General features: G+C 43.6%; 1 protein-coding gene across 1 annotated transcript in view; it reads right to left on the bottom strand.

Moving 5' to 3' along the window:
* The window catches only part of LOC117213916 (proton-coupled amino acid transporter-like protein pathetic), a 32771-nt gene extending 14506 nt beyond the window's left edge, over positions 1-18265 (bottom strand). Inside the window, exon 1 of the mRNA XM_033459625.1 lies at positions 17698-18265. Coding sequence (XP_033315516.1) covers positions 17698-17751 — 54 coding nt within the window. The 5' untranslated portion in view covers positions 17752-18265. The remainder of the gene's footprint in view (positions 1-17697) is intronic.
* Positions 18266-19201: the final 936 nt, after the last annotated feature.

The following is a 19201-nucleotide window of genomic DNA, read 5'->3' as shown; positions in this document are numbered from 1 at the left end:
AGTTTTCACGACGATATTTGCAAACTCGAAATATTCCTAGTGCCAAGGTCGCTAAACTCGTTATAATAGAAACTAAATATCCCTAGTTGAGTGCATAATCGCGAGAACGCGAACCACGTTTCTCCGATTCTTTGCACCTGCGATCTACGATAAATTGGCGTTGAAACGTCTCCAGCGAATAAAATAAACTCACGAGCGCCAGTTTCGTCGGTGGGAATAAAATTGGCAGAGGCGCCTGTCAATTTGTCGATGCGCTCGAGTGTCAAGAACTTTGTCGTCCTGCGTCGTTCGTCGCGCTTTAGCCTGTTCGAATCTATTTTAACTCCGGAACGATATAGCGTGTCCTAAAGATACCCGCGAAAACACGCTAGAGTAGCTTTCGCCTCGAGAGCCGTGCATATCCTGTGTAGAAGCGTTGTTCCGAATTGCGATCGGTTGACACGATATGAAAGAAATACATCGCGCCTCGTAAAACGCGATCTCGGACAGTTATGCAACGGCGTTAGAGATTGACAAACGTCGCTTGCCAAGAAACGTGTTAATAACTTTATTCAAGACTTCCGTAATATTAGACTCTCCCGTCGCGCACAAACATACGGGTATACCAAGGAATAAATACTACTCGCGATCGATCGATGTTATTGTTTACATATATACATATTATACAAATCATAGAGAGTAGGCGACAGTCACTCGACGCTCAGAAATTTGGGAGAAAACGTTCGTCGACGGATTAGCAGGGAAAGCACCTGCAAGCACGAGCGAAAAAATCTCGATTCGGCAACTCGATCGGTCGATTACTTCTCTCCCTAAAAGGCACTCGATGACTCGAAGGAAATAAGAAAGGAAACGTTTTCTACGCGGCATTATAGGCATATCCTATCGTGAAACGATGGCTATCGCGCGTCTCACCCTTTACACCGGCAGTCTGCCACTTAGTTCGTTTAACGGTGAATAGAACCAGTTGCTGCCGCTGCAAATGGAACGATTACAAATGTCGCTTTACAAATGTTATCCGTGACCGAGAGAGTAGCTCTCCTCTCCACAGAGGAGGATGTCGCGTCTTATTCGTCTAAACCTAAGTAAGGCCAATTTTTCTCTGCTACCTCGCAAACTTCCTTTCATTGCGTGTAGGATACTTCGATCTACTCGGAACAAACGATTTCGCTCTTAAAGTACCTATGTATAATAGAAATTAGAATATTCTACGATTTCCCTTTACTCCGTATCTTTAACTCTAAAACGAGACTTACTTATTTTCGTCGAAATCACGGTGGAAAAATTAGCGAGCGAGCGCCATGTCGGTTTGCACCGTAGAAAGCGGCCACGCATCACGAACCTATGGAATTATTTTCATCGAGAGACGAGAATGCTACCTACGGTTTCGAGATATTCGGAGAAGCTCGTGGCGCGATGCTTCGAAAATAGAATTTTCACCGCGGGTTAGGTCCTCCGCCGACTGTGTTACGGATCGGTCGTTGCTGCTTCGTTTCAGCCGCCTTCGCGACATTCCGTTCAAAGGCATTGCCCGATTCTCTCGTTAAAACGGATGAAAATTAATCACAGACGCACATTTAAGAATAAAGGAATTTTATCATAGAAGAATCTCGTACCGACCGTTCTTCGATTTTAATCGGAAATACGAATACGCGTCGACGTTACTGGCACGTGGTACAGTTTGCAGTACCATTTTCCTACGTTTCAGCGTGTCGATTCAGCATGCTACGAATAGCAAAATTACGACGAGAAAGAAACACAAAAGACGTTATAGCTTCTCGTCGAACAAACCATTTTACGGGTTTACGACGTTAAAACGATCCGTACAGATATTTTTGTACTTTGTCCTCGTATCGTAAGACCGCGATTAATACGGTATACTTAAGAGAGAATCCTACGAACATACGTTTCGAGGAAACGCGCGCATTTCAAAGTAAACATGATTTTCTAAATCCAAGAAAACAGTCGTAATTATACGCTTTCTGTTTCAAAAATAATATACGTGTAATTATTCAACGAATTAACGTAGCGATAATAGCGCGGTGCTCTGTTTATTTTCGAACATCGCTAACGATGTGAAAAGTCAGCATCATTATATATATATAACAGTCGGCCGAACTGGTTCGCTATTGAACCGCATCTCGTAAATATTTAACGATGTTATGAAACGCGGTTATAGCTCTTGTGTACCTTTCGAATTCGTAGGTTACTCCGCACAGCCTCGCGAACCGTTGGCACGTATTGCGAGATTATTTTTTAGTCATGGCGCCACAACGTGATCCACGCGACACGCGAACGTGTCGTTTCGGTACTGCGATGTTTCTTTTTCAAGCGCTATACATTGTTTCCTTTCCGTCTTTACATTCGATTATATCTCTTATTAAGTCGTCAAACCGATATTCCATGTACGCTGAATGCAAAAAGTATCGGCGCATAATACGATAATGCTATCTTACAGTCGTACAAAAACGCTACCAAGTAACAACGAAATGATACGGAAATGCTATAATAAATACACGATAAATCGGAAACAATCTACTTCACAAGTTTTCCGCAATTATTGCTCTTCCGTATATTTAACACGTCCTCGACCGTATTTTCCAAACAGTCGCGAGACTTTTGAACGCGGCTCGTTCTGCTATTTCGCAGCAGTCTCTCGCACCGATCGAATCGCAGTGTAATTAAAACACTCGTTGAATCGTTGCTTCCTCCGTTCGTCCAATCGACGGAAACATAGCCAGAACGTTCGGATAACGTATTTCAATGACTTCGTAAAGACGCGCGTTGCGTTGCTGAGCGTATCGCAGAGGGTTTGCAGCGGAGTGTCGTCGAATGGTTCGACGGAGGAGCAGAGAAAATGGCGAAACAAGGCGGACGAGCGAGATATCGAAAGAGGGGTCGCCCCGACGCGGCCTTTTTCCCCGAGTCCTTGAAGGCTAATCAACCATGGTCGTTCCATCGTTGACGTTAAAGTATGCACGAACAAACACGTCCGCATAAATCGAGATATTATGACAAGCGCGCGAGCATTCGTCGCGTCAACCGTGCATCGATATCGCGCAATTACACAAATTACCGCCACGGGACGACAAACTGGATCAGAGACTTCCTCGTCTTCGATTTCGCGACTTTGATCAGCCTCGGAAGCGTTTGCGGTTGTAGGCAAAAATTCCTTCGTTCTTCTCTTATCTATACCGCAGCAGCGATCTAAAGGACGCTCGGGGACATGGCGCGTGCTAAGAAGTCGCTACATCAGCTAAGAAGTCGCTACATCAGCTTAGAAATCATACGCGACGTATGCAACGGCGCTACCAAAGTCAAACATCGTTTCTCGAGAACGTTTATTTAACGGCGATAAACGTTAAGCAAGTTCCCGATTAAGTGCACAACGTCGCGCCGTCTTTATTAGTCACGCGGCATTCGCAACGAAAGGGATACCGATTCAGTGGCTTTGATTTACGATAACGATTCGATAACGACACAGTCGCGATCCAACTGTAATAATATTTCCGTATTGTCATTCGGGTCGTGGTTCGACTATCCAAAGCTGAAACTATCAAAATCTCGATCGAATTTGCGGATAAAGATCAACACCCGTTTAGACTACGAATTAGAAAAAGGAGCATACGGACGAACGATAGCCAATAATCGTCCGTCATGGACAAGCTGCGAAATATTGAACGTATTTATCCAGCGACCAATGACCGATCTTTCAGCAGCAATTAGAAGCGTGGCGTGACTTAGGGAGAAAAGAAACGGTCGATGCATCGTATACGAATGTAAGGAACGACGATCGTGGTCAAACGTCGATGAAGCGATTCGTTCCTCCTCGAACGATCGATTCTCGCACGATCAAACAGAAGTGGAATAATAAACCTGTCGCTATCTGACCGTTTGTTTCGCCGAACGAGATTGCGCGCGCGCGTGATCCAAGGTGTCGTCGGTTGCTGATTCGGTGTTAATTTCGAGGTCTACGATTCGGGGCGGATCGTTCGCTGAATCAGCCTGATTCAATGACGAGTCGTTCGCTGGCACATGCGCACGCGTGCTTCTTTTAATACGAGAATCAACCGCGGCCAGCGCAATAACAAATTAACAAATCTGAGAGTAACGTCACATCCTCATCTCGGGTCCGACGCGCGATCATGGATCACGCGTGGGATGGCTGCGCACTGTGCACGCTCTTGCTCCTTCTGCCCCTGAATTACCGGTTACACCGCGCGGATACACGATGAATCGCTGCTATGCCACTGCGGTGCTCCTGCTCCGTAACAGCATTGACCTTCTTGATTCGATCGCGTGCTTTTGGCCAGACGCGAACGCAGCATCGTGACCTTACACCCTCGTTCATAAGCGTTAGGACGCACACGTTTCGTCTTTATACGGCCATTTATCAAGGTATTCGCACATTCCTACGAGTTCTTCGACGGTCGAATTTCTGTGCCAAGTGTACGAATACTTTCGTTAACCGTCGTACAATCTTATCGGCCAAAAATTATCAAAGAAACGATCGACCGATCGAAATTTTCCGCTAGTCAGCTGTTCGCCATTTGCGTAGAACGACTACGAGTACGTATAACAGGAATTCAAGAAACGTAGATTACGTGGAAACTGTCGCATAAATTGATCGTACATCTAGTCGTCTTAGACGATCGTAAATATTCGGTATTAGCGAATAACGACGCGTGGAAAGTTGACGTTACGAGATTATTCCTCTTCGCGAAAATCGAATCTGTCCATTTCTACTGTTTCAACCAACGTTTCTCTTGACTTTGGTTTAACCAGCTGAATTGAAAGTAAAAAGTTAACGAGCGTATTAATAAGTGGATCGATTATGACCTCGTACCGACGTTTTAATTTAGGCCAATCGTGGCGACTGTTATCAACGACCACAGGATCGCAAAATGAAAAATAAACCGATGAATTTTTGCCAATGCAAACCTATTAGGAGTCCTTAAATCTTTAAAGTCTCTGTTTAAAAGCAAATCTATTAGCAGTCTATTTCTCGCAGATGAACGTTTCGACCAAAGATTCCAGAGTTACGCAACGCGTCCTTGCGATGCGTTTGCAATAAAAATGACATATTTGTACAGTATGACGTATGTGAAATTTTTAGTACAAAAGTGACAAAAGTATGCGTGACATTCTTATTAAAATAAGGGATTTCGCAATATTGCGAACACTTGTCGCAAGATCGATCTTGTAAATTGCGGAGAACGCGATTATAACATCGTTGTGACACGCGCAAGTTTACATACGGAACGATGACATTCGCTTTTATCTTTCGCGGTACGAGGTGCTTATCTAATCTCGACTAAACCGCACGAATGTGCGTTCAACGTCTATAAATCATCCGTCGCTTCTCGTAAAATCGCAAAGCCATTTTTAAGGGAATAACGAAAAAAGTTTCATTCGCAAAAGCAAGAATTCTCGTTGAAACTTTCGGGAACCAAAAATACGTAAGATCTTTAACATCTTGCCGATATGTAAAACTTTGTCGCGTACGCTTGTTTAATCCGCTGTTTGCGCAATTATTACGAAATGATATCTCGCGAATCCAGGGATAAATCTCGAAGCTACTGAAAATGCAGGAGCAACTACTCGATTCCGAATCGTTTCGATATTATTCGTTCGCTATTGGTTTAGCTATTTATTGAAAATGACATTCTTTTAAATATCTGCTACTTGGACGATTTTCGCAGAACGCGGCCTTAACGATGAAAAAGTTCGATTCGACCATGAATGTGGTCGCACTTATAAAACCTAGTTACGAGAAACGTAATTTTTAAAAATAGTCTCAAGCCCTGCTATGAAACTCGCGACGATGAATACCGTTCCAAAAGCGACTATCTTCGCTCTATCTAGAGTTTAATTACAAAACCGTGATCGACTACGCGATTCTTTGCGCAACCAGCATTTATATAGCACTTGATAGTCACGCATCCGATAAATTCATACAATCCACTTTGCAATCGATCTGTCTGGCCTGCAACTCCTTTCCTTCGAGTGTGGGACGCGTAAACGTATCGTTAAGTTTATCCACGTAAAATGCGTTCGCTTTATCGGATAAAGGTACGTCTATATGAGTTTGTATCGCGGCAAGGATATCGACCGTATTTCCCTCGGTGAATTTATCGATCAATCGCACGTGGAATGGCGCAATCGCTATCGTTATCTGATACGCGGCAGGAACTTTTTATCGGCGCGAAAAAACGCTCTAAATAAATGGTCGAACGGTGTCTGGACTGGTACTTGATACGCGAATCTCGACTCTTTTTTTCTCGATTTTGCGCGACGATCGACTATGCGTAAAATATACCGTCGATATGAAATAATAGCGCGTTGATCGACGCGGTCGATTACGCGCGGCGAAACAGCAACTGGTCGAAAATCAGTCGACGTACTGCCAAATATTTATCGCGTTCTAGAAACGTATTTTCCCTCTATTTTTAAAGATTTTAACGCGACATTAAATTGCAAGATCGGCGGAATCTAAATCTGTGTTTCTTTGCACAGCGAGGGCAATTTCTCTTTTCTACCTTTCTAACGTTTTATCAGACTGCATAGCGAATAAGAGAGATTGGAAAATATATGCCTGTTCTAATTCCTTAAACGTAAGAGATGCGATCAATTTCTATACGAAACGTTTGAAGAAACAGAGATTGTACAGAGATGACCGGTACGTTCTAACAATCGTAAGATTTTCTTCGAACCGAACGAAAACCTTTGGAAAAGGTTCCCGTTGAACCCGTGTTCAAGGAACACGCAAAGCTGCAACGATAGAGCGTGTAAAGCGTGCGGGATTTGGTTGGCAACGCGATCGACGATATTTATGGAGTCACCCTATACATAAATCGGGCGTGCATGCAAGGATAGCCAAATGCAGTCTCGAGACACGTTCACGTGATTTCTAGTTCTAGGAGAGCAGTGAACTCGACGATCGAACGCCAGATCGTGCGGCCGGCCGGCGACGGACAACGAATACAGAGGCGACGCACGCGTGACGCGACGGTCTGACGCGCGCGCCGCTTCTACTTTGCTATTCTCGACTGCCTTCGCCGCTGAATCGCGTGCACCGCGAGCGTCGAGACGCGAACGCGTCCGTAAACTGGTTAGCATTGACCTTTTTAATTTGATTACAACGCCAGATAAATCCGACAGAAGCGAACCGTTTCTATCGCGATTGCATCATGTCCTGAGAACTCGGGACTAGGGATACAGCCGCGTATCGTCCGATTAACGACGCTTCCAATTCCAATGATCGATTCATCGAGCTGCAGATCACCCATTCCGCGCTTTATCTCCTTTTTATCGAGCTAGATTCGTTTTTACATCGAGCATACATGTACGTTTGTATATAGTCTTTGATGATCGAGCCTCTCGCGCGCCATCCCCGATTAATTCCACTTTTTCCAAGTTTCTCGATTCCGTCACCTATTCGATTATGATCGCGAATAAGCGTAGATTCGCAGGAAGATCGTAGTAACGTTCTTTGCATTTCGCTTTACGCAGTTAGTCGATCGAACAGCTCTATCGACCAATGCCATTTTTCGATACTTTAATTCCAAGTAGTTACAGTCGGATCGAAATAATCCTCCTGGTGCTGATTCTCCATCTAGATTCCGAAGTACTCTGATAAGAAGTTCATGATCCATAACGCTTAACGAGTCGTGTAACTGGTTTCGAAGCATAATTGTACAAGTATTTCCATATAGCGTTTAAAGTGCTGGTAATAAGAATTAACGGACGGTTACATAATCACGACGCATGAACAATATAATTACGAATTGCATAGGTCGTCGATGATTCATGACGAATTACGTACCATGGTGTTTCATCAATGACCCACTACGAGGTTCGTATTATGCATCGCACGAAATCATTGACCACCTACGGTGGCCTCTTTGTTTCGCGTCGCGTGGGCATACGCTGTTCACAGCACCCATCCTAGGTATATATTTCATTTTTTGCCGAGTAGATCGTGCGTAATCTGTGATTTCGACACAATGACAAAGCAATGGTCGCGAATATTTCACAGCAGATCGGACATCCACCGTACAATTTTTATATCCTCGCCAGACGCGAAACGCGAATGTCTATGATTCTTTCTTGATAGAGATGTTTCGCTTCCTCTTGCTAGGGAGTACCTTTTTTAGTTTACTTTACATTCCTTCAAATTTCAGCTAAACGGAGAAATTCTATCGTTACAATTCAAAGGAACAATCGCGCAAGGAACGTTCTAACGAGCACAAAGTAAAACATAGTAGTACGTTCGTAGACACCTTTACGATTTTCAGCCCGCTAATTACCTTTTATCGATTCTACTTTGATAATACTTTGATTCTACTTTGATAATAGTATAATGGGTTTTCGGTCTATCCGAAATATTCCAATTCCGTAACACAAGATGTATCTAGCGAGTGTAAGATTGCTCGTCTCGCTATGTTCACCGTGCGATTCTATACGTACGTATGTGCGACACGTGTTCCGCGTATCGTGCCTCGCATGGAAGTCTACAAACTCCAAACTCTAGACGTATACTCGCGTGACTTCTACTACTTGAGACCAGTGAACTCGCCCTGGTCGACGATCGAACTCGGTAACTCGCCCCTCCTTCCACTAGCGATGCCTATGCGGCGATATACCACCCTTTGCAAACACGACCACGCGTAGGTGTACCGGTACTGTTATGTTAATATACCTTCCTCCATGCTTTGCAGAACTGAAGAGACGCGATTGTTTCCACCAGTGCCGCCCAACTTTTCTCCCAGACGAAACCACCCCCGAAGACTTGGTCTCCCTAACCTAGGATATTGCTATATCGATCGTAGAATATCAGCGAATCTGTGTATAAATTTGAACTTTTACCAATAAAGAAATGCAATCTAAATAGATATTTTACATCGAGTATTTTGCATAGTCTTGCGATTGTGTATGTCTAGTTACCGTATTTTATGTATCTTTTTCGAAGAAAGACAAAAAAGAAAGAAATTCTCGATACGAAAACGAAACCGACCAGGACCGAATTTAGGAAATCCGGTTAAAAATTAAAGACAAAAGCGCGGAAATGTTCATTTGAGAACCTCTCCGTTCGAGGGTACGGTGAAGTTTTTACCGACATCGCACATCATTCTTTGCGCGTCAGCCAACACGCGTAGATATATACGAAGATGTAACGCTATCCAAATTTAGCATTCGAGCATTAGTGCGTTTAATTTTTGATTTATCATATGTTAATTTAGGCGCTCTTTTTCGGTACGCTAAAAAATTCCTTATGCTACACGTAATTCTGTTTTTATTTTCGATAATATAGCGTACTGGTTACGTAATTCTAACTCGATACAAACGAGTCTCGATACGTCGTTTTTCGAATCGATGGATCATTCCTGCTATTATATGCACACGGACGGATCTACTTCCTGTGCACGACGTTCTCCGCGATACCAGACCGCATAACGCGCGATAAAAGGGTATTGTAAACATCGTGACTATATATGGATCGGCCTTTAAATCCTTTTTCGATAATGTTACGTTTTGAATTTATTTTCTATGGATTTTCGAACGACCAACGACTGTCTCCGCAATTTCTGTCTCTCTAAGAAAGCGAGAAAATTTTCCGCTAACGAACGAAACACGCACTTGCGCGTCTACTGATTTCTCCGTACTTCAATGAAATTATACACGTGACTGGCGACTAAACACGCACACAGCTGGATGAATCATCTGGCGCCGTGGAAAATTTATATTAGAAGCACCGGTTCTTATCTAACCTTAGCCTGCACACACGACACGAGTAAATACATTTATACGTAGGTGGTGCGTTGTAGCGCGACTTTGTCTCGATTTGCGTCGTGTGAGTTACTCACGAGCCACGAATGGCTAATACGAGTAAGATCCGACGCATCTTGTTCTCGACGATATTCATCTTTCGATAAATCGATAAGTACAGCGGTGTATGTCAAGATGCGCGATAGAGTCGCTTTGCGTAAGAAATTATCCCTATTGTAGATTTTGCAAAAATTCATGTCACAAATTCGTTTGTTCGTTCGGATATAAGCTGGTATACCGGAACTACTTTATGGCAAAGTATACCGGAAGCGAACGTTCTTAACGAGTCTTTTATCGTTTGATATCAAGACGAACGAGTGAAACTGGTTCGCCAAAGACTCGTTGCAATTACAAAGCAATTTCTCTCTTAATACACGATTATGTTTTCGTTAGGATATCCAAGAGAAATGCTGCGTAGGTCACCGGCGATTCATAATGTACAAGCGAACTTTCTTCTTAACGAACCTCCATCTTCCGTTCTATACCAACGTCGAACGAGAGAAAACAAACGTGATATTAACTGTTAAAATACGATCCACTGGCTTGATTCTCAAGATCTCGTCGTAAATATTCTCACGATACGAACCATATTGGAAAAAATGTTTAAATATCGAATGTACGAAGCGAATTGCGCGATAAAGATGAACTGGTCTGTTCTTTTCTAAAAAAAAAAAAAACGAACGCAATTCTTTGAAATCATCTTAGAGGAAAAAAGGAGGCAATTCGCGCGACTCGTAAACGACCATGGAGAAGAATTGACGAATAGCAGAGAAAGAGAAAAAAACGCTGACGATGACGGATGTTCGTTTTATTGTTCGAGTCGTCGAAAAAACAGCAAAGCATCGCGCTGCGAATAATCACAACGGTTACTGCCGTTCTGAACAGGAAACAACGAATGTCGTGGTAAAATTAAAACGTTCTTTCGTTCGGTCGTTTCATCGTACGACGTATAAATCTCGATTCGGTGGGAAATTCAAGAAATCGGATAATTAAACGACGAATGTGAATTTCGAATTACTTTTTACAAAAATTTTATCGAAGTCACGGACGCAGTAAATAGTCATTGAACCAGATACTTCGAGTACGTTAAGCATACGTGTACTTGACCGACTTTTGAAAATAAGAGGAATTCCTCGAGTCTGTTTTAACATTTGTTGGCCACACTCGCGATCCTCGAGCCATTAATACGAAAATTACGGTGAATTGAAAATTCGGAAAAATACACACGATCATCGAGCGAAAGAAAACCAGGGCACTCAACGTCGCGAGAGAGTAGTTTCGCAACTAAATTTATCAGTTCCTTGTTTATAAACCGGTAAAACCGTATTAGTATCGTAGCATATTCACACTGGTAGAGCGAAATACGATAATGTAATTTACAAGATGATTATTCAGTGAAATTTCTAGGATAAACAAAGACACTGACGTAGCGATTAGTCTCTATTTTCTGATAAGGCGTTGGATGTGCTACCGGCATGTAGAAATAATCCATTTTGACCAGGAATAGTGAAAACGAGGGTATCTGGAATCCCCGTGACAGAGTTCAAGATTCCCTATAGAAGCTAACTGCTTTAAAATCTTGAGACATTGAAGGATCGGAATCTTGCAGCGTAACAAATTGCTCCATTACGTTTCATAGCAGGAACCTGCCAGCGCGGATAGCTCCGTTAATTAACACGTTCAAGCATAGTTATTCATAGCGTTATTCCGCAAATCTTTCACTCGACACGCGCACGTGAGCATAGGCCGATCGCCGTTGAATTACGCTCGCAGGAAGGTCTTGGAGGCAAGGACGTTCCGGTTGAAGCGAACGGAAAAGTGACGTTTCAGTCCATTCGCATGATAATTAAATTCTCGGAAGGGAGACGCGGAAAACGTTCGTCTGTCAACGGTCGAAACTGGTTGAAAAAAGTCATCGATCGGTTTTGAGGCGGGGGGAAAAAAAGCGATAAGATCGGGAACGGAAGGGAAGGGGATATGGACGTTAAGAAGGCGGAATAACGAACGAAGGGGCACCAAGAAATAGAGAGGGCCGCGACAAAAGAGGGAGGGAGGGAGGAAGGAAGGAAGGAGGGGAAAAAGGCAAGAAAGAACGCGAAAGCGAGCGTAGAGGGGAGAAAAGGTGTTCGACGACGAGGAAATTTCCATGACGTAGCCGTACGCTGCACATACTGCCGTGGTCGGTCGCCATGACTTCCAATTCCAAGCACGCGTCATTGTCGGTCGGCGATTGACCGAAACTTGTTCGGTTTCGAGGATCGAAATCTGCCACACGGCAAACTAGTTTCGGTTACGAAACAAAAGGGTCGAAGTCCCGACGACCGCCACCGTTCATAGATTCACGTCCCCCCCCGCCCCCCGTCTTCTTTTCTTTTTTCGAGATAGAACACGGTTCAAGGGGAAAGAGAAGGTAAGAAGGGTCGGAGCGAGTTCGCGTGAATAACGAGGCACCCGGTTAGTGGAGAGAACATAGCAAGGGTCTGATGAAAGACTGTTTTGCACGAGTGCCGGTTTCTTCGAAATCCTGTTGCCAGAGAAATCTTTCTTCCTACCCGGACCCCTTTGTTCCGTTCACGGGCTTGGCAATCCGCTGTTACAAGGGAAATGTAACTGGCCGATTCTTCTCTGCCCCACTGACGGATCTTTCTCTGCCTAATAGCGAATTCTGTCCTTCTTCTTCTAACAGCATCTTCTCCTCTTTTCCTTATGGATAAATATCTGTTACGATCGGATTCGACGAAATCAGGATTATCGATGCTTCTATCGATCGATAGATTTCGATAGATTTCGATAGAATTATCAGGCAGTCGACGATTATTAAACTCGACTCGATTTAGATGTTTTATACCGTGTCGAGATATTATTCAGATTGGGAGGAGTGGGAATATTCGCACGCGCGCAACTTTCTATTTGTCAAAAATGTGCCAACTTGACACAGGGTACTGGCCGTGTCGTTTATTAGCGACTACTTTCTAATTCAAGATTTTAAAGAATTCTCGCGTTCCACTTGTTACATTCGTGTGTATGTAAACAGAAGAAGAAAAAACACGAAGATGTTAACTTTTAACGGCTGAAACGATTTAATAAATGCAGAATTGCAGTACCTATCTTGCCACTATGGATATTAGGATGACAGATACAAGTAATTAAGAAGACTAATAAAGATAAACGTCTCTTTCAACAAAGAATGACAAATCACTTGGAAAAGATGTTTCAGATTGCACCGTTGCGCAATCGTTGGCTGATTACGCGATAATCGAAATACTCGATGGCAAATTGTGGAAATTACGTGATAAATTCTTATAAAAAATATCTGCCATTGCTCGACTACCAGAAGAGATTACGACGGGGTCGCTGACAAGAATTCCTCAAAATTTCGTTAAAAAGCCCAAGTACGCATCTCTATAGCAAAGATACAAATTTGTTAGAGTTTAATGAAACTTGTGGTTCGATACTAAGAAAGCTACGTTAATCAGCGTTAAAAAAAAAAACTACATCGATACTACAGATTTTCTTGCTTGCTTGTCTACGTGATACGGTGTTGTAAAGCTAAACAACGAAAAGATCTGAAAAACACGATCGTTCGAACTGGACTCGATTCATCGATCACAGACGGTTCGTGGACGGAAGAAGTCAACGTTCGATAACCAAGTCGCGTGGAAAACTATGCCCATTCGTCGATTATAGTGGATCGAGGTCGAAGCAGAAACTAGATGTCACAGAAGATAAGAACGAGCTTTTATTCCCTTGTAAAGCACGCGATACCCGAAATACGAATGAAAATTGATAAACAAAGGACACGGTCGAGATCATAGAAACGTTATATTCGCATTTATGAAATTTTAAAACGAATCATGGTCGTTCAAGCGAAATCAAAAGGATTAACCTGTCAATCAGAATACAATAGAATTCCGCCTATCTACACCCGAAGGACAAACGAGATGACAGAAACCAGAGTTGTCGATTATCCCCACTATGTATGGTTCCGAAACGCGTCGAAGCTTCCATTCTGGTCGAGCGATATTACCTCCTATCGATAGACAAAGCACGGAAAGACTTATTTTGCGCTTCCAATATTCTATAATATACATAATACTCTATAATATATCGATAAGCAACTGTCCGTCTCGTTTATACGATACTGGAAACAACGTGTAAGCAACGTGTGACTGACAATCGCTGGAAAACGCCTCGACGAGAAACGTGTCTGGAAGAAATTAATTGAGATTTCTTCCCAATAAATGGAGTTTCGATAAACGAAGTCGTATCGCGAGTGTCAGTTGACGGATGTAATTCGAGTGTACCGTAACGGGGCTCTGGCCTGTTGGAGACGATAGTCGGGCAAGGTCGTTCGCCGGAAATATCTGTCGGGATCAACTTCTGCCTGCGTAAAACGACCCTTCGAAAAACTCGTTCGCCCAGCGAAAAAGTTAAACGAGATCCTCTTACGCGTCTTTGCACGGTAAATTTGGCTGGCAACAAGACTTACGAACGAGTTTCGTTTCAACTATTCTCATTCGAGAACGCGCTCAAAGATGAAAAGAAAGTTATCTTGCTGGAAAAAAGAGATTGCCGTCTACGATCGATGTTATCCTAATTTACCGAAGGCAGTAAATTCTATTTAATACGATTACTTTGCCAATGGTCTTTCGAGCACTATCGATGAAAATCAAAATTTTGTAAAGCTGATTCGGTAATAGACGTTTGACTGTCGCAAAACTAAATTGTTAAATGTCAACGAGAAGATCATAAAGTGTACCTAAATTTCAATTTCATTAAGACTGATCACCAAAAATTGATTTTTAAGATACGGCTACGTAAAAATGGGAGAAACGTTTGCGCCACTTATCAACATCCGATTTAACGATTAAATTTAAAGCCGGCTCTTGCATATAACAAGACACATCTAGTTTAAAGTAGGCAAAGAACAGAACGACGACATCAAATTCACGCGCTCTCTAAGAAGCTGTTTCGTCTTCCGACAAAGGTTCCGAACAAACACGACTTCCAATAAAAATTTGCCGAACGAAAAGATATGCAATTAGTTACTTGGGAATTTTTATTACGAAATGATCGAAAGAAAACTGTTATAACGATCTGTGTAAATTTTCGAATTTCTCGCTTTTCCCCGGGAGAATCGAAAGAGCGTAGAATTTCAGACTTCGTTAAATCCGACGATTCGACATATTCATATTGGCGGAATAAAAAAATTGCGATTTACGGAGGAGAAACCAGCTCGCGATCGCGGTCCGGGCACAGCGCCTCGACGTTAGATCTCGCGATCAAATTGACAGACGTTGGTGCAGGACGATGTGGCAAGAACCCGTTGAATTCGTGAGATTAGAAAGTAAATAGTGGCAGAGAATCAGCCGTGATTCGTCGCTGCATTTTATCACTTGGCTCTTGATAACGCGTGTAACGCTCTTCTAACGACGTTTCGTATACGTACCTATACCACCAACCCACGCTCTCTTATTTATCCTTCGTCTCGTTTCATACAATTACTCTTAATTAAGTTTTATCGGTGACTCAAATACGAGTTGACGAACCAAGGTTTGCCAATGTCTCCGGTATCAAAATCGTCGAAAGATAACGATGGTGACGATAATTTTTCAAGAGTTGATCGCAACAATTGCATATGTGCAAGTCATGGTTGGATCACGAGGCAACACTTTACAATTGCAAATCGATGAACGTTACAAAGTATTTTGTTTCTTTACGACCCGAATTTCTTTCGTTCAGTCCGTATCTATAATGGGTTGAACGAATTCTTTCGATAAGCCCTTGCCCTATCCATCGTTGATATTTCCGAAAAAAATGGCTACTTCTGTGTCACGAACCTCCGAATATCACGGTTATTAAACGCTCGTCGCTTATCGCACTACTTAACAGAACACGCACGATATCACGAAAAGAAAAAAAAAAGAAAAGCATACAAACGATAATTTTATCGTAACAGATTCCAACTTCCGTATCGGTTAACCGTCATTGAAAAATTCTGATTTAACTGTACCTATACTCTGAAATATTTATTTGTCTTCGAGTGCTCGCTGATTCAGGCGAGCGGATTTAATCCAAGACTGGAAAACTAACTTTCGCTAAAAAAATACGTCTAATCGTATTTTCATCGCAAAAAGATTTATTCTTTCTTCGGTGTATTATCGATAATATAATGCTGAAAATTTGTAAATAAGTAAATCATAAAGGATAAATGCAGAGAATTCATTGTACCGAATTGGAAAGAAAGAGAAATTAACCGATGTATATTCTGATTCGTACCACGCAGATTCCTTCGCTTCCAACGATCAGAAATGAATTTCTTTTAGGTCATCGCAGCTGTACGAGTTAATCTCGCCATACGATCTTAAATAATCGTAACGAACGTATCTCGCCGCTCCAAACTTCGAACGTAATTGCCCCATTTTCGTTCTAACCTTTTCATTCTGTTTTAACAGACTTCACCTCTGTTTTTACAGACGGCGAATTAGTCTATTTTAACGCGATCGCGAAACTTGGTGAATACCAGAAAAAAAGGTCGTCGTAACGGATTCATCGTAATCCTGGAAGCGAAACGAAGAGGAATTTGATTTCCGCTACGAAACGGAAACATTCTCGCGTTCTAATAACCGTCCAACTCACGGGTTGCGTGCAATGATTTCACGATTGAGTAACAATGGAAAGTATCCGCGAAACACCTATGGACAAGAAAAAAATAAATAAGCGAAGGAAGAAGAGAGGGAACAGAGTGGGGAAAGAGTACGAAGCGATTAGCGAAACAGCGCACTTTTTCCCGACCTCGTTTTATTAATTTCACGTGACACTTAATTCAGGTTGTAACGATTGGTTGATTAGTCGATGCTTCGTAAGCAACGTGCGATGCTGGAATTCGCGGCAATCGACAGAGAGAAAAAGAGAAACACGTGGCGATCGCATGCTCCAATACACCAGAGGCTTCCACGTATTCGAACGAGGAATCGCCTACGAAAGTCGTTTCACTCGCGTGCCGATTTTTTTCGGATCGATAAAAATTCGATCGGTCGCTCGTTGAAATCGCGATTTCATAAACAACTATTCCGTCTATAACTATAATATAAATAAATAAAAATGATATTTTCTCGTCAAGATGTTTTCCAATTGAGCGTACTCGTACGCCAAAGTAGGCTCTGAAATTGTTCACTGGATCGATGAAATAACGACGACGAGATAAACATTCAAACTGCTCTCCGAGACGGTGGTCTGTAGGTGAAGATTAAACCGCCAATTCCGTGCTTCCGACGGAAAGACTAACATCGTTATCTCTATTACTAGGTTGCTTGGTTTCGAATTTACGTACCGTCACTACGGTATATAGACTGTAGACTACGAGCGCTTCGTAAATCGTTTACAGGATCCGTACAATCGGTTGGTTGGCTTACATTTTGCAGCCTCTCGAACGAGATCGTTTGGCAATAGTTCGTACGTTGCAGGTTACGAACGGTATGCGAATTTTTATATGTAAATCGGCGCTTCCATTTCGGTCGTGTTAATTTTGATTTCCCTCGCGATGTCTCACGTCTATTTATACGCGTGCCGCGGTCGAACACACTTCCGTCGGGATTTAATTAATTCTCACGCAATCGAATGACCGCTCCTATTCGACGATGTAACCGTTAATCCGCCAATAAACCTGTTTCGTCAGCGTTTCACTGCGAATTTTTAATGGAACATCGTTACGCAACGCGCAACAGCTATGCGAGAGAATCGCGTTATTTTCCAGTTACACTGGCGAATAATTAGAAAGCTAGCGAGCGATCGATGAGAGGATCGAACGTAAACGGAACCGTTTAGAGGAAAGAAAAGGGAAAATAACAGGCTAATAGTAGAAAAACTCACCTGTGAGCTGCCCCCGTGAACCGGCGCTCCTTGGCTCAGCATCTTGTGCGACATCCTGGTCAAAAATCACGATCGATCTCGTGTATCAAAAATGAGCCTCTGTGTACGTTTACTCTCCTCGGGCTCTAACGAGCTAGTTTCTCTCCGATCGATCGATCGATCGAAGACCAAGCCAGGCGGTTAAAGTGGCTGGTCCGGCTGCTGTCCGGCCCGAATCGTCGAATTCACTTCTGGAAGGTGCGAACACCGCAACCGTGATCGTATGGTACCAACACGCGTGCAGACAAAGTGGCACATACACAAACGGTGGGTGGCGTGTCGGTATATATCCTAGGAGAACCGCGTGTACTACACAGCCTTGTCGGGCGGGAACCAACGAACCGTTTTACTTTCGACGATTGCGAATCAACCTCGCGAACGGACGTGCTTGCACTGATCCTCCTCCTTTCTTTACAGACTTTTCTCTACGCTTTCTCCTTGCCTCTGTCTCTCGGCCGCTCTTGGGGAATGTGACTAAGCTAAAGGAATCTGCGAGTGTGGGAGACGGGGAACCGAACAGGCGAAACTTCCACCGAAAGGCAAAAGGGCTAAATAGGATGTACGTGTGTATACGTAGCAGAGAAACCGAAAATCGTGCGTGGAAATTGGCAGCTTTTGGAACGTCGCGACACCGCTCGGAGCCAGCGAAGGCGCACACGCTGTCACGTCGTGGAGAACCGTGTCGTTTCCGGACAAGCGTGCATAAAGACGAAATATCGAAAAGGATCGGTGTCTCTGGAAATGGAACTGGAGAAGCGTCGCGAGCGTCGAAAAGACTCGGCTAGGAATGATTCGCGACGTGGGAGGCCGCGGGCGCGCAGTTCCGTCGCCTCTTTCTCCCACTCTTCTCCGCGGCAGTACCTCCTTCGTCCCTTTCCTCGTATCCGAATACATGCGTACCCACGACCGTACGTGTACACGCATACAGACCCACACGCACGCACACGCACACGCATGCACACGCACGCACAACCACGAACCACTCAACGACCTAACGGCTAAGCTGCTCTCGGTAACTATGCTTTTCCCCCACCATCGTGCTCCACACAACCTCGAACCCCCACTGCACCCTCCTGATCACGGTCAACGTTCACTTCTCCGGGTTCTCGGACGATGTTCACCACCTCTACCGACAACGCTAACCACCACCACCACCGTCGGCAGGGCCAGCGTCGTTGCCACCACTTCCATCGTCTTTCTCTTCTTCTTCCTCTGCTTCGTCGTTTTCTTCTTTTCTATCCCTCTTCTTCGATCTACCTTTCTCTTTCTCGTTTCTCCGTCACATAACATCAACTAACCGAACGATTCTCCCTTCCCCCCTCTCCCTTCTCGTCTATACGTCTCACCCCCTCCTCGAGCTCGACGCGTGACGCTCGTTTTTACCTCTTTTTCTTTCACCCGTCTCCTTTTTCGCCTGCGAAACCATTCGCCACTCCCATCGCACATGCCAAATCCATTTACGTCG

Source organism: Bombus bifarius, unplaced genomic scaffold (assembly GCF_011952205.1).
Source record: "Bombus bifarius isolate JDL3187 unplaced genomic scaffold, Bbif_JDL3187 scf7180000009145, whole genome shotgun sequence".
Classification (NCBI taxonomy): Eukaryota; Metazoa; Arthropoda; class Insecta; order Hymenoptera; family Apidae; genus Bombus; species Bombus bifarius.
Note: the sequence above shows the minus strand (reverse complement) of the source record. Positions and strands in the feature narration are given on the sequence as shown.